Source organism: Rana temporaria, chromosome 8 (assembly GCF_905171775.1).
Source record: "Rana temporaria chromosome 8, aRanTem1.1, whole genome shotgun sequence".
Taxonomy (NCBI): domain Eukaryota; kingdom Metazoa; phylum Chordata; class Amphibia; order Anura; family Ranidae; genus Rana; species Rana temporaria.
In genome coordinates this window covers 21914750-21932113 of record NC_053496.1, presented here as the reverse complement: position 1 = coordinate 21932113, position 17364 = coordinate 21914750, and the positions used below count along the sequence as shown (strand labels likewise).

The following is a 17364-nucleotide window of genomic DNA, read 5'->3' as shown; positions in this document are numbered from 1 at the left end:
AAGTTTTTATTTGTGAAAGTCGCCTATTTCGCGCACTGTCAGCATTTTTCCCTTTCCTGGTGACCAGATTACACAGAATTTGTTTTAAATGGTAAAATATCGCCATAAAATGTTTCATTACTCTATATTTATAATCAACATTCTATATTTTTCCAGACTCAAAGCGCTTATTAACAAAGCTCCAGTAGTTCTCTTCATGAAAGGAAACAAGGAGGTACGTGTGTGTGTAGGAATATGTAATCTGGTATTATATGATGGGTTTAATAAACACGAGTGCTTTACCTTTGCTGTTTCCTATGTGCCTCCAGGTGGCCAAATGTGGATTTAGCCGTCAGATCCTTGAAATCCTCAATAACACGGGGTGAGTCGGGGAGCGTCTGCGGATGGAGAGACGTAATTGATATGCTTTGTTTGCCTGTAGTAAATACTAATGTGCAGCTCCTGTTATTGACAACATGTCATTTTTGCCCGTTGGAGCAATTTTTCTTTATAGGCGATGATTTATTCTGTTGTGCCGTTTTCATTTGTGTTACAGTTTAATGGATTGGAATTCTTTTACATTGCTGGCCAGCAGTTTCTGTTATGACTTTTTCATGTCACGTTTCCGTGTTTTCTCTACTGATGTGAGCGAGTAATACTGTAAAGAATTTACTCCTTTTTTTCTTTCTTTTCTTTCTTTCTTTCTTTCTTTTCTTTCTTTTCTTTCTTTCTTTCTTTCTTTCTTTCTTTCTTTCTTTTTTTTCTTTTTTTTCTTTTTTTTCTTTTTTTTTTTTTTTTTCTTTTTCCTTTTTTTCTTTCTTTCTTTCTTTTTTTTTTTTTTTTTTTTTTTTTTTTCGTAAGTCTCCTAAAAAAAACACATGCAGACAAATGATTGTCACCCTGTGTGGCCAGAGTAAGATAAATGCTTTACTTAGGTGGGGGGCACCTCAACCCCCCACCCGCCCATTTGCTCACTGTCTGCCGGTAGGTCTGGCACTTACCCCCATCTAAGTGGCGGTCATTGAGCATAGGGCAGCGGCTCCTGTGTCCTCTCTTCTGCTATACATCTCCCCCCCCCCTCCTCCTAGGCGTCCAATAGGATCGCCTGTCCTTTCAGCCAATCGAGTGACAGGTCTCAAGACTCGCTTCCTGATTGACCGGGTGGAGGATCAGTATTTCAAAATCAAATACCATATATACTCGAGTATAAGCCGAGTTTTTCAGCACATTTTTTTTGTGCTGAAAACAGACCCGGTACCGGCTGGCCGTAGGTCCCCTGGACCCCAAACTTGGCACACACATATAGCCCCACTCTTTCTCTACAAATGTGCACAGTTTCTTGTCTGGGGGACCTAAGGCCTGGGTAGCACCGATTTTCCAAAGCCGGGCACCCCTTTTTATATACTTCCATGTTAAACGTAAGTTTAGTCATGGGCAAAGTGAGGCACAGTGAGGCATGCAGGTGGACACCCTAGGCTTATACTCGAGTCAATACGTTTTCCCATTTTTTTTGTGGTAAAATTGGGTTCCCCCGGCTTATATTCGTGTCAGCGTATTGTAGTGATCTCATATGAAGAAGTATAGTGTCCAGTCCTCTGGTTAGATAATTGATATCTTAGATATTATATGATGACTATAAATTCTGTTGTTTCGCAGCAACACACCAGGCTCTCCAGAGAACGCAATTTTAATTAACTTCCAATACAAACAAAGTCCAAATTCCACAGATGATACAAAAGTCCAACAAAGTAATTCAAAGTCTCATCTTAGAGAATATATATTCTCTCCACTTCTAGATCTGTACCTTCATGTTCGTATAGAGAATATACCGGGAATATATTCTGAGTGACAAAATTGAACTCCATGATTATATTCCCTAGCCAATGAATAGCTGAGCAATTTGATTGGCCATCTTTGATCTGAAAGACAGAAACTACATCCTGTGTTTTAGAGTGGCAGGTAAATGACCCCAGCCGGAGTCACTAATTAGTATGCATTCTTGCATACTAATAAGCCCCCTCTAATAAGTAATTAGATTGCATGTGACCTGAGGAATTGTTTGATTGGTTTGATGTGTAAAAACTGACCCATCCTGTCTTCTTGCACATTGACAATAGACAAGTCTCTTTTGATGTGTAACATGTAATTACAGGTTTGATGTGTAAACTAGACTTATCCTGTCTCTTAATCGACAAGCGTCTTTTGAAGTGTAACATGTAATTACAGGTTTGAAATCTGGCCTGGTCAATTTTGGATATATATATATATATATATATATCCAAATCTCATTATAACATCCCACATAAATCGGCCAACATATCACAACATATATTACAACACGTATATAGAGTATTCATTCGCTTTTGTAAAACACCTGGGTGGGCTCGGTTTGCAATCTCTGTGCCCCGAGCCCACCTTATTTTGAATCCTATTACTGGTATTATACTGTCTCATGGTGTATATAATTGGTAGCTTCAATTGAGTTAGTTTGTTTTCGAAGCCTGTATAGCTATATCGTCTAATCTGACTTATTAAGGGTTGGTGAACACCACTATCCACTCAGCGAGTGATGCCTGCTCATTGCAAATAAGCTGTTACCATACTAAACACGTTTTCTCTAAGAGAGATTATTTCAAGGGGTTGTAAAGGATGAAGGTTTGTTATCTTAATGTATTCTATGCATTGATAAAAAACCTTCTGTGTGCATCAGCCCCCCTAATACTTACCTGAGCCCCATCTCTGTCCAGCAATGTGCCTGAGTGCCTCAGCAGTCTGGGACTCCCCCCTCCTGATTGGCTGAGACACAGCATTGGCTTCCACTGCTGTCAGTCAAAGTCGATCGGGACTTGGCAGGACCGAAACGCAGCTACGCATTTGAATGGACACAGAGATGTGACTCAGCCTCGGGAGCCCATATAGAAAGATGCTTGCTGTGGGGCACTCGGCAGGACGGAGGGGCAAGGAGCGCTGAGTGTCTGGTTTAAGCTTGTAGGAGGAGATTTCATTATCCTCATATGATTGTCCTATGAAGATGAAGTACAACCAGCCTGTCAGATTTTTGTGCATGTAATCACTGCCGACGGGCCGACGGCTATAGCTGCCAGCAGTTACTATTGTGTTCTGCCGGCCGGGAAGGCTACTTGCCGGCAGAACACAATAGCTGCACAGTCCGTGTTGATGGGGGAATAAGCATATTTCTTTCCTTCCACTTGTGGTGGAAGGCAAGAAAAGTGTATTATATATGGCCTGCCTCACTATTGGGTAGAGATTAGGGTTTTCCCGATACCGAGTATTTGCGGGAGTACTTGTACTCCCGCAAATACCCCCGATGCCTAAATAGAATACTTGCCGCCGTCATCTATCGCAAAGCCGCCGCCGCGTTGATCACCGCGCGTTTGAATAGCTGTTTTCCCCGCCGCGCATAGACACTCCCCCTTGCTCGGGATTGGACGGATCTGTCCAATCGCGAGCAAGGGGGAGTGTCTCTATACACAGCGCGGCAGGGAAAACAGCTTATTCAAACGAAAGCTGACATGGCTGCATGTGGGGGGACATGGCTGCCATATGTTTGGGGACATGGCTGCATTTGGGGACACATTTAAAAAAAAGTATCTGTATTCGGTATCGGCAAGTACATAAAAAAAAGTATCGGTACTTGTACTCGGTCCTAAAAAAGTGGTATCGGGACAACCCTAGTAGAGATGATGGTAGTTCTGTCTATTTGTTTTCCATTACCGAAGTGCGATGACCTCCCAAATCGGCATTTTCGGCTAAACTAGTGTTGTCGCTGATTTCTGTGTAGACTGCAATTAACACAACATTTTCGTGTTTTGCAGTGAAGATTCTATCAGTGCCCAGATATCTCCTCCCCTTTTGGACACACGAATATGCCATGAAATGCAGATAAATGTTCATTTTGTGGCACACAAGGCAAATCCTGACATTATTTTATTTAACTACTTGCCGACCAGCCGCCGGCGTTTTACGGCGGCAGGTCGGCTCCCCTGCGCGAGAGCCTGTAGCTCTACTTCAGCTCTCTCGCAGGTCACTAGGGACGCGCGCGTCCGACCCCCGTGCGCGTGCCTGGCGGGCGCGATCGCCGCCGGGCACACGCGATAACTCGTTACAGAGCGAGGACCGGGAGCTGTGTGTATAAACACACAGCTCCCGGTCCTGTCAGGGGGGAAATGCTGATCTTCTGTTAATACAATGTATGAACAGCGATCAGTGATTTCCCCTAGTGAAGCCACCCCCCCTACAGTTAGAACACACCCAGGGAACATACTTAACCCCTTCCCGCCCCCTAGTGTTAACCCCTTCCCTGCCAGTTGCACTTTTATAGTAATCCAATGCATTTTTATAGCACTGATCGCTATAAAAATGCCAATGGTCCCAAAAATATGTCAAAAGTGTCCGCCATAATGTCGCAGCACCGAAAAAAAACGCTGATCGCTGCCATTACTAGTAAAAAAAAAAAATATTTATAAAAATGCCATAAAAATACCCCCTATTTTGTAAACGCTATAACTTTTGCGCAAACCAATCAATAAACGCCTTTTGCATTTTTTTTTTCGAAAAATATGTAGAAGAATACGTATCGGCCTAAACTGAGGAAAAAAACGTTTTTTTTTTTATATATATTTTTGGGGGATATTTATTACAGCAAAAAGAAAAAAAAATATTCATTTTTTTCAAAATTGTCGCTCTATTTTTATAGCGCAAAAACTAAAAACCGCAGAGATGATCAAATACCACCAAAAGAAAGCTCTATTTGTGGGGAAAAAAGGACGCCAATTTTGTTTGGGAGCTACGTCGCACGACCGCGCAATTGTCAGTTAAAGCGACGCAGTGCCGAATCGCAAAAAGTGCTCTGGTCTTTGGGCAGCAATATGGTCCGGGGGTTAAGTGGTTAAAGTTAAATGGTGGGTTTTACAGGTCTTCATTACCTTGTAAGTTCTGCGTAAAGAGTCATTATTTACGGATGGGACTCTGTGTGCATAGTTGCTTTTATTATAAAGTTCTGAGATGCTTGTATAACACAGGGTGTGCATTGGGCGTTTAGTGTTTACAAGTTCATCTGTTAACATGTTCCCTTTTCTCTTTCTTTCCCCCTCCAGTGCAGAATATGACACATTTGACATTCTGGAGGATGAAGAGGTGAGCTGGAAGAGATTGTGGACCATCATTACATATGTTGGAGGTTTCTTCATGACAGCTGTACTAGGACTTGTGTATAGATTTCAGTAGCTGTGGCTTGGTCCGGGGTGCCCAGGGGCTAATATAAAGAAACTTTCTATCATTCAAACATGATACTGAATCTACAAGTTCAACTTTCTTCCATAAATTAGGATTGAAGCAGATTGGGCTGCTGGTATTATCATCATCTTCATTGGTCTCACGATTCGATTTGATTATGATGATCCTGTCCATGTTTTGATTCCGTGATGCCTCACAATTACTGCACATGGGTTTTATCCGAAATTTCAAGTAGTCAAGAGAACTTAATTTTATTTTTATTTATTTTTTCCATTTGCTTTTTGCGCAATATACTAATTGGGGTGGGTAATTCTCATAACCATCCCAAAAGAGGGCTACAAGTTATTCACTTTCAGTTCATTACAGAGAACAAAAGAGCATTCTTTACATCTAGAGGAAAAACAGGCTATTTTGCTGAAGGGATCAGTGCCAGAGGGATGGTGGGATGGATGGGATCAGGGCCAGAGGGATGGTGGGGCGGATGGGATCAGTGGCAGAGGGATGGTGGGACGGATGGCATCAGGGCCAGAGGAATGGTGGGACGGATGGCATCAGGGCCAGAGGGATGGTGGGACGCATGGCATCAGGGCCAGAGGGATGGTGGGACGGATGGGATCAGGGCCAGAGGGATGGTGGGACGCATGGGATCAGGGCCAGAAGCATGGTGGGACGGATGGGATCAGGGCCAGAGGGATGGTGGGACGCATGGGATCAGGGCCAGAAGCATGGTGGGACTGATGGAATTAGGGGCAGAGGGATGGGATCAGTAGAAGAATGATGGTGCCAGTGGCAGAGGGATGGTGGCATGGATGGGATCAGTGGCAGAGGGATGGTGGGACGCATGGGATCGGGGCCAGAAGCATGGTGGGACTGATGGAATTAGGGGCAGAGGGATGGGATCAGTAGAAGAATGATGGTGCCAGTGGCAGAGGGATGGTGGCATGGATGGGATCAGGGCCAGAGGGATGGTGGGACGGATGGAATCAGGGTCAGAGGGATGGTGGGACGGATGGGATCAGGGCCAGAGGGATGGTGGGACGGATGGGATCAGTGGCAGAGGGATGGTGGGACGGATGGGATCAGTGGCAGAGAGAGGGATGGTGGGACGGATGGGATCAGGGCCAGAGGGTTGGTGGGACGGATGGGATCAGGGCCAGAGGGATGGTGGGACGGATGGGATCAGGGCCAGAGGGATGGTGGGACGGATGGGATCAGGGCCAGAGGGATGGTGGGACGGATGGGATCAGGGGCAGAGGGATGGGATCAGTAGCAGAATGATGGTGCCAGTGGCAGAGGGATGGTGGGATGGATGGGATCAGTGGCGGTGGGATGGATGGGATCAGTGGCGGTGGGATGGATGGGATCAGTGGCAGAGGGAAGATGGTAGTGGAAGGATGGGATCAGTCACACTGGCACTCGCCAGCTCTCTGTGCCAGTTCATTCACCCTCCCCCATGCTGCTCAGTGTATCTCTGCCTCTCTTCTCCCTTCCGATGTCTCCAGTGAAGCCTCTCCTGATGTGGGGTCTCCTCGAGCTCCTCCCTCTGCACTGTACTGGCTGTCAGCTGACTTTGTGCTTCATTGTCTTTCTCTGTGGGTGGGGAAGGGGAGGGGGCTTTATTCAGCAGACAGGCTTTGCCTCTGTGTGTCTCCATGAGAGGCAGAGCATCACACGGAGCGACGTATGACGTCATCGGAGATTGATTCGGCTCGCAGCATTGATGCAGATTCGCGAACGTCTGAATCGCGATGCATCAATGCTGTGATTATATTCAACACCCCTAGCTAAAATGTTTTTGGATTGTGGAAAACTAGTATACCCAGGATAAGCTTGTCCGGATGTCATCTAGATGGTGTCCTTCATGAGAATTGAAAAGGGAGATAAGGCCACAGTGTTAAGCTTTTAAAGACACTGTCACGTGTTTGTACCTGACGATTGGCCACCTTGGCTTAGCACTGTCACATGAAGGAATTTGCATCTTTCCCTTTACCGGAAGAGTGGGAAGATACGATCACTTTGCCCTAAATGAGAAAAGTGTCTCTTTAGGCTTTTAAAGCTGACTTTTCTTAATCTTGGTATTGGCAACCTGCCTAAATATTCAGTGGTGGTAATAAAAGTCAAGTCTGTACAATGCTGATAATTCTCCGATGGGAAGACCGTGGAGAGCTGAGTTGTCACCTGGATCTTTTATATTTCGAGAACTTCAGCGCTAGAATATCCTCCTCTAAGAGTGCCCGGGTTTGCTGTAGAATATAGTCTCTCTCTCTTGCCTCGGTGAACTCAAGTAAATAAAGTATCCAACAGTGAGTTGGACCCCTTAATGACAACTGATAGACATGGGACTGGAGAATAGAGACCCCAATACCAAGGCATCTGGGAGGTTAGAAGAAGTTGGGGTATAACATTCCGCCAACTGAATCTCTGATAACCTTACAGTGGCTTTTACTGTTTTTTTTATAGCCTTTTTATCTTTTTCTTAAGGTTCGACAAGGATTGAAAGCCTACTCTAACTGGCCAACGTACCCACAGCTCTATGTAAAGGGAGAACTTATTGGAGGCTTAGACATTTTAAAGGTAAGCTTTTATTTTGCTGATTAAGTTTGCCCACAAGACTTTTTTTTACCCCCCCCCCTTCCTTCTTTACTTCAACACAGGTGCAAAAGTGAAGCTAATATGAACGCATTTGATCTTTTAGTATTTTATTGGGGATTTTTCATTTAGACACATGCAACATGAAGTAGAACTATAGGCAAAACCTTTTTTTTTTTTTTTGGATAGAGTAAGGGAGGGTTATAACCCCTGCCAGTTTATTTTTATCTCCCATTTGGGAGATTTCCCTTCACTTCCTGTCCCATAACCAAAACAGAAAATCCCTGCAAATCTCTTGACCTCCAGAACTAGTGCCCCATTGGAAGATGTACCCTCTATTATTTTTCTGGAGACAACCCAACATTTTATTTTTCAATGATGATGGTAAACAGGACAAATAGAGGGTGAATTTCCCTAACGGGGGCACAGACCGCAATAAAAACTGACAAGTGTTTTGAATACCTACCCACTCTATTCAAAACCAAAGAAAAAAGTTTTGCCTTTAGTTATACTTTAAGGCCGGGTTCACACCTATGCGAATTGTTTGCGGCTTAAAGGAGTTGTAAATGATTTTTTTTTTTTCCCCTTAATGCAATCTATGAATTAAGGTGAAAAAACTTCAGTGTATACCGCCGTTCCCCCGTTTTTACTTACCTGACCCATCGAAAGTCCCGCGCGGTCCCGATTGGCCGCTGATTGGCTAGAGCGGATGGATTGAGAGCAGCGCAGCCATTGGCTGGCTCTGCTGTCAATCACATCCAGTGACGCAGCACGCCCAGGGGCGGGACCGAGTGATACAGTGAGCGGCTGTAGCCGCTCGCTGTATGAATGGTGTAAAATGTGTAAAATACAATGTGTAAAAACTTTGGTGTTTTTCCTCCCCACACAGGAGTTGAAGGGAAGTGGAGAGCTGGATTCGGTGCTGAAAGGTGGACAATAATGTACGGAGGTGCCACAGACGGGACAAATTCCAAGCAGGGATCTTTCTGAACTGCTGTGGCTCTCTGGCCTTTGTATATGGACCTCGGTGGACTTTCCTCTCTTCAGTAATAGGTCATGGCCTGTACAGGATACAATATGTAATTGGCAGTAGAGATGACGGGGCTCCTGAGCATTTATGTGAAAGTTATTAAACTTCAGAAATCTTTTAATTTAATAAAAACAGTGTTACAATTATTTGTTGTTACTGTCTGTACATCACGTCAGGGGGATACACATCTGTTATGGCCGTAGAGCTCTAGGTCAATTCCAACCAAAATTGTAAATCAAAGTGTTAATTTAAAAAAATAAAATCTGAAAAGATGAACAAACACCGTACACCCTCCCCACCACTGGTCCCCACTGTACTTACCTCTGTGGGTGCTGAGCTGTCAGTGCCCACACAGCCCGTGTAGTGATCCAGCTCTTCTCCCACTTCTTCTTTTTGTCTCGCTTTTGGGAAGGACCAGCTCGATTTCTGATTGGTCAGTGCTTGCACATCCATCCTAGAAGTGTTGCATAAGGAAGAAGGAAAAAATCAGGCATTTCAAACCCCCAGACTGCTACATGGACACTGACTGCTCAGCACCCATGGAGGCAAGTATGGTGTTCACATTAAAAAAATTTCTGAAAAGGTGAACAAATCCTTTAACCACTTCCATACCGGGCCTATTCTGGCACTCCTCTCCTACATGCAAAAATCATAATTTTTTTGTTAGAAAATTACTCAGAACCCCCAAACACTATATATGTTTTTTTAGCAGACACCCTAGGGAATAAAATGCCGGTCATTGACACTTTTTATCTCACACGGTATTTGCGCAATAATTTTTGAAAGACTTTTTTTTAAGGAAAAAAACGGTTTCATGAATTAAAAAATAACAAAACAGTCAATTTAGACCAATTTTTTTGTATAATGTGAAAGATGAAGTTACGCAGAGTAAATAGATACCGAACATGTCACGCTTTAAAATTGCGCACACTCATGGAATGGCGCCAAACGTCAGTACTTAAAAATCTCCATAGGCGTCGCTTATTTTTTTTTTACAAGTTACAGAGGAGGTCTAGTGCTAGAATTGTTGCTGGCGCTCTAACGCACGCGGCGATACCTCACAAGTGTGGTTTGAACAGCGTTTACATGTGTGGGCGGGACTTACGTGTGTTCGCTTCGTAACGCGAGCTACCGGGGATAGGGGCGTTAAAATATTTTTTTATTATTATTATATTCTTTATTTTACTCAATTTATTTTATTTTTAAACTTTTTTTTGACTTTTATCACTTTTATTCTTATTACAAGGAATGTAAACATCCCTTGTAATAGGAATGGTTCGTGACAGGTACTCTTTATGGAGAGATGCGGGGTCAATAAGACCCCACATCTCTCCTCCAGGCTGGAAAGCATTAGATCGTGAAAAAAAAATGACAGATCTAATGCTTTCAGCCGCGATTGCGGCTGTGTTTACATTCCAGGACCCGGGCGTGACGTCATAACATCGCGCCTGGGCCTCCGACGATCATAAAGATGACTGGTGACCATCTGGTCACCAGTCTACTCTATGCTTTCCATCCGACGCCGGCGGATCGTTTCTCCGGGTCTCCGATGGCAAAGGAGAGCCCAGAGAAGCACCGGATGGCAGCGGGAGGGGGGACGTCCCCTCCCGCCGCCTATAAGAACGACCAAGCGGCGGAACTGCCGCTTTGATCATTCTTCTGGTGCACAGATTCGCCGGCTGAAGAGATGGATATCTGAATGATGCCTGTAGCTGCAGGCATCATTCAGATATCCCCACTGAAAGTCCAGGACGTCCTTGGGCGGGAAGTGGTTAAATTCTTAGGTGCTGGGGGAAGTTTTTAGTGTTTTTATTTTTTTTTATATACACAGTAAAACCTTGGTTTGCGTGCTTGTAATCCAAAGCACTTGTATATCAAAGCTTTTTTTTTACAGAGTTTAAAAGGGAAGAGAGGCACCACTAAGTGTAGAAATAAGTTGCTAAATGTTGTACCTTTGTTAAATTTAACCATATTGCTACACGTAGAGGCTCCTCTTCTTTTTTTTATACTGAGTTGTGACATGACACTACTCTTATATCAAGACATCACTTGTATATCAAGGCAAAATGTATTAAAACATTTTGCTTGTCTTGCAAAATGCTCTTAAACCAAGTTACTCTCAAACCAAGGTTTTACTGTATATTATATTTGTGCTCATAAGTTTACATACCCTGGCAGAATTTGATTTCTTGACCCCATTTTTCAGAGAATATGAATAACACAAACTTTTCTTTCACTCGTGGTTGGTGTTTGGCTGTAGCCATTTATTATCAATCCACTGTGTTTACTCTTTTTAAATCATAATGACAACAGAGACTACCCAAATGACCCTGATCAAAAGTTTACATACCCCAGTTCTTGATACTGTGTATTGCCCCCATTTAACATCAATGACAGCTTGAAGTCTTTTGTGGATGAGGATCTTTATCTTCTCAGATGGTAAAGCTGCCCATTCCTCTTGGTTCTCAGTTCCTGTAAAATCTTGGGCCGTCACATGAATGGCACGATTGAGATCTCCCCAGAGTGGCTCAATAATAATGAGGTTAGGAGACTGAGATGGCCACTGTCATGTTGGAATGTCCAGCTTCCTGGATGATGAATGCAAATGTTCCTTCAGTATTTTTTTGATAACATACTGCATTCATCTTGCCATCAATTCTGACCAAATTTCTTGTGCCTTTGTAGCTCACACATCCCCAAAACATCAGCAATCCACCTCCGTGTTTCACAGTAGGGATGGTGGACCTTTCATCATAGGCCTTGTTGACTCCTCTCCAAATGTAGTTTTTATGGTCGTGGCCAGAAAGCTCAATTTTGGTCTCATCACTCCAAATGACTTTGTGCCAGAAGGTTTGAGGCTTGTCTCTGTGCTGTTTGGCGTATTGTAAGCACGATACTTTGTGGCATTTGCGTAGTAATGGTTTTCTTCTGGCGACTCGACCATACAGTCCATCTTTCTTCAAGTGCCTCCTTATTGTGCATCTTGAAACAGCCACACCTCCATGTTTCCAGAGAGTCCGGTATTTCACCTGAAGTTTTGTGGGATTTTCTTTGCATCCCGAACAATTTTCCTGGCAGTTGTGGCTGAAATTTTAGTTGGTCTGCCTGACCGTGGTTTGGTTTGAACAGAACCCCTCATTTTCCACTTCTTGATTAGAGTTTGAACACTGCTGATTGGCATTCTCAATTCCTTGGATAACTATTTATATCCCTTTCCTGTTTTATACAGTTCAACTACCTTTTCCCGCAGATCCTTTGACAATTCTTTTGCTTTCCCCATGACTCAGAATCCAGAAACATCAGTGCAGCACTGGATGAAAAATGCAAGGGTCTGTCAGGAGTCCAGAAACTCATTGACATTTTATACACACACGCTAATTACAAGCAAACAGATCACAGGTGAGGATGGTTACCTTTAATAGCCATTCAAACCCCTTTGTGTCAACTTATGTGCATGTTATCAGGCCAAAATCACCAGGGTATGTAAACTTTTGATCAGGGTCTGCTGAAGTTAGAAGCCGATTTGGCTACCATGCAGAGCTGCTCCAGATTTGGCATTTTCTAGTTTTAGTAAATCAACCTCTATGTCGGAGTCTGAATTGCTATAGCTTTTAATCAAGTTCATTCTTTTAGCCTTTCTCATTATATATATATATATATATATATATATATATATATATATATATATATATATATATATATATATATATATATACAGGCAGTGCAGAATTATTAGGCAAATGAGTATTTTGACCACATCCTCCTCTTTATGCATGTTGTCTTACTCCAAGCTGTATAGGCTCGAAAGCCTACTACCAATTAAGCATATTAGGTGATGTGCATCTCTGTAATGAGAAGGGGTGTGGTCTAATGACATCAACACCCTATATCAGGTGTGCATAATTATTAGGCAACTTCCTTTCCTTTGGCAAAATGGGTCAAAAGAAGGACTTGACAGGCTCAGAAAAGTCAAAAATAGTGAGATATCTTGCAGAGGGATGCAGCACTCTTAAAATTGCAAAGCTTCTGAAGCGTGATCATCGAACAATCAAGTGTTTCATTCAAAATAGTCAACAGGGTCGCAAGAAGCGTGTGGAAAAACCAAGGCGCAAAATAACTGCCCATGAACTGAGAAAAGTCAAGCGTGCAGCTGCCAAGATGCCACTTGCCACCAGTTTGGCCATATTTCAGAGCTGCAACATCACTGGAGTGCCCAAAAGCACAAGGTGTGCAATACTCAGAGACATGGCCAAGGTAAGAAAGGCTGAAAGACGACGACCACTGAACAAGACACACAAGCTGAAACGTCAAGACTGGGCCAAGAAATATCTCAAGACTGATTTTTCTAAGGTTTTATGGACTGATGAAATGAGAGTGAGTCTTGATGGGCCAGATGGATGGGCCCGTGGCTGGATTGGTAAAGGGCAGAGAGCTCCAGTCCGACTCAGACGCCAGCAAGGTGGAGGTGGAGTACTGGTTTGGGCTGGTATCAAAGATGAGCTTGTGGGGCCTTTTCGGGTTGAGGATGGAGTCAAGCTCAACTCCCAGTCCTACTGCCAGTTTCTGGAAGACACCTTCTTCAAGCAGTGGTACAGGAAGTCTGCATCCTTCAAGAAAAACATGATTTTCATGCAGGACAATGCTCCATCACACGCGTCCAAGTACTCCACAGCGTGGCTGGCAAGAAAGGGTATAAAAGAAGAAAAACTAATGACATGGCCTCCTTGTTCACCTGATCTGAACCCCATTGAGAACCTGTGGTCCATCATCAAATGTGAGATTTACAAGGAGGGAAAACAGTACACCTCTCTGAACAGTGTCTGGGAGGCTGCGGTTGCTGCTGCACGCAATGTTGATGGTGAACAGATCAAAACACTGACAGAATCCATGGATGGCAGGCTTTTGAGTGTCCTTGCAAAGAAAGGTGGCTATATTGGTCACTGATTTGTTTTTGTTTTGTTTTTGAATGTCAGAAATGTATATTTGTGAATGTTGAGATGTTATATTGGTTTCACTGGTAAAAATAAATAATTGAAATGGGTATATATTTTTTTTTGTTAAGTTGCCTAATAATTATGCACAGTAATAGTCACCTTCACACACAGATATCCCCATAAAATAGCTAAAACTAAAAACAAACTAAAAACTACTTCCAAAAATATTCAGCTTTGATATTAATGAGTTTTTTGGGTTCATTGAGAACATGGTTGTTGTTCAAAAATAAAATTAAACCTCAAAAATACAACTTGCCTAATAATTCTGCACTCCCTGTATATATATATATATATATATATATATATATATATATATATATACATATATACACACACACACACACAACCTTGCACTAAAATAACAGACTGCTGCACTTAAAAATTCCCTGAATACTTGAAAGTAGGCAAAAATAATATAAAAGGGCCCTTTCAGACGTGCGTACCGTATGTCGGTATTTCATCCTTCAGTTTTCGGATGAAATATGGACATACATGTATCTCAATGGGATAGCTAGTGTCAGTGGATGAACATCTGCGGACACCCGATCTCATCGGTCCCCACTGTGGCCCGTTTCTGCAGACTGAGGAAAATCCTATTTTTCCATCCGTCTGCGGATTGGATCGGGTGAACATGGACAGACGGTCCATGGTCATCCGATCCCCCCCCATAGAGAGCAGGGATCTGACACAGTGGTCCCTGCACAGTGTGAGGGGACCGCCCTATTATCTGCCGGTTCAGCGGGGATCAATGGAGCGACCCCCTCTGAGCAAGCGGATGAGAAATGTAAGGATCCTCACGGGATCCGTACGTGAGAAAGGGCAATTTCAGACTCAATCAATAGTGACCACAGTGATAGTCAAGTTAACGTAGTGAAGTATCTTGTTCACACTAGCAAATTAGTAACAGTGAATAAAAACTTAAAATAATAATAAATAAAACAAACAAACGTGTCATCCACATAAAATGTGTCACTTGGTGTCCATATTGTTCATTACTCAATCTACTGTGCAATATGTCTCAAAAACACCAATGCAATATATCAACATAAATGTCCAAAAAACGAATCACAAAAAATTGTGTCCAAATGATTTTTAAAGAAAACAAAAACGGATGAATAAAGGTGCACTGTTCCCAGTTTTCCTTAAAGCGGAGTTCCACCCAAAAGTGGAACTTCTGCTTAATCCACTCCTTGCCCCCTTACATGCCACATTTGGCATGTAATTTTTTGGGGGGGGAGTGGAGGCTTCAGGAGGAGTGGGATTTCCTGTTCCACTTCCTCCTTCCACCCAGGCACCGCTGAGGCGATACGTCATATCGCCTACAGCAGCCCCTCGTGACAGGAGGTCCCAGGCGATCGCCTGACCAATCACAGTGCACAGCGCCACTTGCGCATGCGTAGTGAGTGCCCGGCCATGAAGCCGAAAGCTGTCACAGCCGGGTGCCCACACTAAGGATGAAGATGCCGGCTGGAGAGGGGGGGGGGGGAGGAGCGGAGTTCCGGCCGGCGCGTCGCTGGACTGTGGAGCAGGTGAGTGTCTTTTTATTAAAAGCCAGCAGCTACACTTTTTGTAGCTGCTCACTTTTAATAAACCTAAAAAAAGCCTGGGACTCCCCTTTAATAATGACATCCAATAAAGTGCTTCTGCATTCCATCAGTGCTCAAAAGTAGAAATAATGGCCTCTTACCAAATCTCCAGATTATAAAAGATCATGAATGGCGTGAGTTGCAGAGCTTCCTTCCACCTCCCAGGTTCAGTTGCACATCAGCACTGTGTGGAAGTTGATCATATGTTCAACCATAGACTCCTCAATCTCCACACAAGATCTCATTATGAGCCTCGAGCCAGCTATTTTTAGTATTGGACCATGTTGTGTATATATAAGAAGAAGGGACACTCATTGTGCAGTACATCCTTCGGTCTGGTATGCGGCCGGTCAGGAAAGGGGGTGTGGTTGAGTGACCAGGCCACATGCCCTCAACACCCAGGGCATGTGGAAAAAAAAGGATGTTCCTTTTGTTTGGGTACAGCATCGCACGACAGCGCAATTTGCAGTTAAAGCGACGCAGTGCCAAATCGCACCGCCGCACGCCGATATACGTAGGGTGACCACCTTTCCAAACTAACATTTAGGGACACCCCCCCTTCCCAAAAATCAGCTTGTGCTGTAACGAATCACAGCACAGTGATTGGACACAAGAGGCGGGATTTATGATTTCTCCAATCACAAGCAGGGGGCGGGGATTGTGCTCCTCCAGGCCTCTAGCTACCATAACCCCGGTATCCTCTAGCTGCCATAACCCCGGTATCCGCCGACGGTCCGTTTTCCCCGATAATGGTGATAGAAACCTCAGAGGTGTACAGCGTTGCACGATTGTCAGTTAAAATAATGCAGTTCAATATAGCAAAAAACTGGCCTGGTCATGAGAGGGGGGGGGGGGGGGGTAATCTTCTGGAGCTGAAGTGTTTAACACTTTAGATAAAAAATGTATGCAATATTTTGGCCTTGTTCACAAAGGTGTGCTTTGGGATCTAGTTTGATGCAGCGACTGCCTGCACACAGCCACCAGTTTGACAGATATGAGGGTGCATGTCCTCAAACCACCGTGGCCTGTGTTTGGGAACACACGCCCGCACCCGTGCCGCTGTCTAATTGGGATAAGAGGCCGTGTCTGTGCATGAATGGGACTGCCTGCATGCAAATGATCAGAACACAACAAAAAAAAAAAACCTTCACACGGATTTGCGCGTAAATACACCCATGTAAACGAGGCCTTTTAATTGTTTAGTAGACTAGGATTAGCCCTGGTTTCCTCAATTGTAGCAAATTGATTTCATTACATTGTGGATGCAGATGTTGTAAAAAAGCGGTTCATCTCCGGATACAAAATGTTTCAAATCTTCCATTCTAAAGGAAAAGAACATTAACCATCATGATTATTTCAGAAGCTATGGAGCACAATCCAGTCAGCTCATCAATGGTTGCCAAAACAGAGAATTGTGTCCACCGCCGGGCATTACTTTCTTATTAAATCGTGCGTCAACTTTTCCTTTTAACATGAATTGGAAATGCAGTTTATAAAATGTTCCCACAAGGTGGTGCTATTGTAAAGAATATACTAAATACATGCAGTACTAAATTCAGACACCAGATGTCATCATTCCCACACAGTTGCAATAATTGTTGGATAGTTTATTTTAGGCTAGAACTTTTAAACATATTGGGCTGGATTCAAGAAGCAATTGCGCCTGTGTAACCATACACAGCGCAAATGCTTACTTGCCCCGGCGTAACGAATGCTCCTGATTCAGGAACCTCGTTACGCCAACTGCAGCCTAAGATATGCGTGGCATAAGGCTCTCGCATATCTTAGGCTGCATTCTTGCGATGGCCGCTAGGTGGCGTTCCCGTTGTGCTCAGCGTATAGTATGCAAATTGCATACTAACACCGATTCACAACGTTGCGCGAGCCCTGTGTACGCAATTTACGTCGTTTACGTACGGCGTTTTTTGCG

General features: G+C 43.7%; 1 protein-coding gene across 1 annotated transcript in view; it reads left to right on the top strand.

The window, feature by feature from the left end:
* Positions 1-9000, top strand: part of GLRX3 (glutaredoxin 3) — a 48897-nt gene extending 39897 nt beyond the window's left edge. Inside the window, exons 7-11 of the mRNA XM_040361372.1 lie at positions 157-214; positions 309-361; positions 5097-5136; positions 7717-7809; positions 8714-9000. Of these exons, the coding sequence (XP_040217306.1) occupies positions 157-214; positions 309-361; positions 5097-5136; positions 7717-7809; positions 8714-8764 (295 nt within the window). The 3' untranslated portion in view covers positions 8765-9000. The remainder of the gene's footprint in view (positions 1-156; positions 215-308; positions 362-5096; positions 5137-7716; positions 7810-8713) is intronic.
* The last annotated feature ends 8364 nt before the right edge of the window (positions 9001-17364 follow it).